This window comes from Austrofundulus limnaeus, unplaced genomic scaffold (genome assembly GCF_001266775.1).
Source record: "Austrofundulus limnaeus strain Quisiro unplaced genomic scaffold, Austrofundulus_limnaeus-1.0 Scaffold1549, whole genome shotgun sequence".
Classification (NCBI taxonomy): Eukaryota; Metazoa; Chordata; class Actinopteri; order Cyprinodontiformes; family Rivulidae; genus Austrofundulus; species Austrofundulus limnaeus.
The window spans coordinates 53,588-54,544 of record NW_013953951.1 but is presented as its reverse complement, the minus strand read 5'-3'; the positions used below and the strand labels follow the sequence as shown (position 1 = coordinate 54,544).

Below are 957 nucleotides of genomic sequence, written 5' to 3'. Positions count from 1 at the left end.
GGGACCCCCACAGCTGACGGATCATCATAAACAAACAGGAACATGGAGGTCTTTAAGTTCTGATGCTGGTCACCAAAACAAGAGCAGAGAAGTAAGGAGTGAAGCTGTTCACCTGAACACCACGTGTCATCAGACACACACCAGAACATGGTCCTGACCAACAGCAGCTGCTCTGCTGACCTCAGACATCATTAGATCTTTAAGAAATGTTGTGAAGCTCCAGACTGTAGAGAACCTGATGCAGAATAAAGTTCTTTCAGCTGCTCAGAATAAAAACAGATGTCTGCAGCTCTGCTGATCACCTGACACAGATCTGCTGCAGGGTTAGCTGCCCTCATTAACTGGTCTGAAGGAGAAACCAGCAACTAGTTAATGAACTTCCTGTTTTTCTTTATGCAGACATGAGTGCAGTTTGAAAACTCATTGATTTTACATCCCAGCTTTAAAAATGATGAAACACCTGAAAGTCTTGCCTTTGCAGTAAAGTTTAGTTGAAGTTCAAATGAAATTTTACGACACTCTGGACCTGAATGCATTCCTCCCTTTAATGTAGTTTTGATCAAGTGTGGATTAAACTTTATGAGGCTGATAAACGTGTGTTGAGTGTCGCTCACAGGTTGCCATGCTCTCAGAGCAGCTGGTGGTGTCCTCCAGGCTGAAGAAGGTGGGAGAGGCCAGGCCCTGGCTCAGGTAGGGAGAACCAGGGTAATACATGCGGTACTGAGAGGACACGTTGTGGCCCGGCAGGCATCCGTCTCCATGAGGCACCTGCTTCAAACACAGAAACATAAGAGTTAGACCTGCTTCAAACACAGAAACATAAGAGTTAGACCTGCTTCAAACACAGAAACATGAGAGTTAGACCTGCTTCAAACACAGAAACATGAGTTAGACCTGCTTCAAACACAGAAACAAGAGTTAGACCTGCTTCAAACACAGAAACATGAGAGTTAGACC

At 44.9% G+C, this 957-nt stretch overlaps 1 protein-coding gene across 1 annotated transcript in view; it reads right to left on the bottom strand.

Annotated features, from left to right (window-relative positions):
* dmrt1 (doublesex and mab-3 related transcription factor 1) overlaps window positions 1-957 on the bottom strand; it is a gene marked incomplete at its 5' end in the record, with an annotated part of 53,662 nt that overhangs the window by 26,850 nt on the left and 25,855 nt on the right. The window contains 1 exon segment of the mRNA XM_014032830.1: window positions 615-771. Coding sequence (XP_013888284.1) covers window positions 615-771 — 157 coding nt within the window.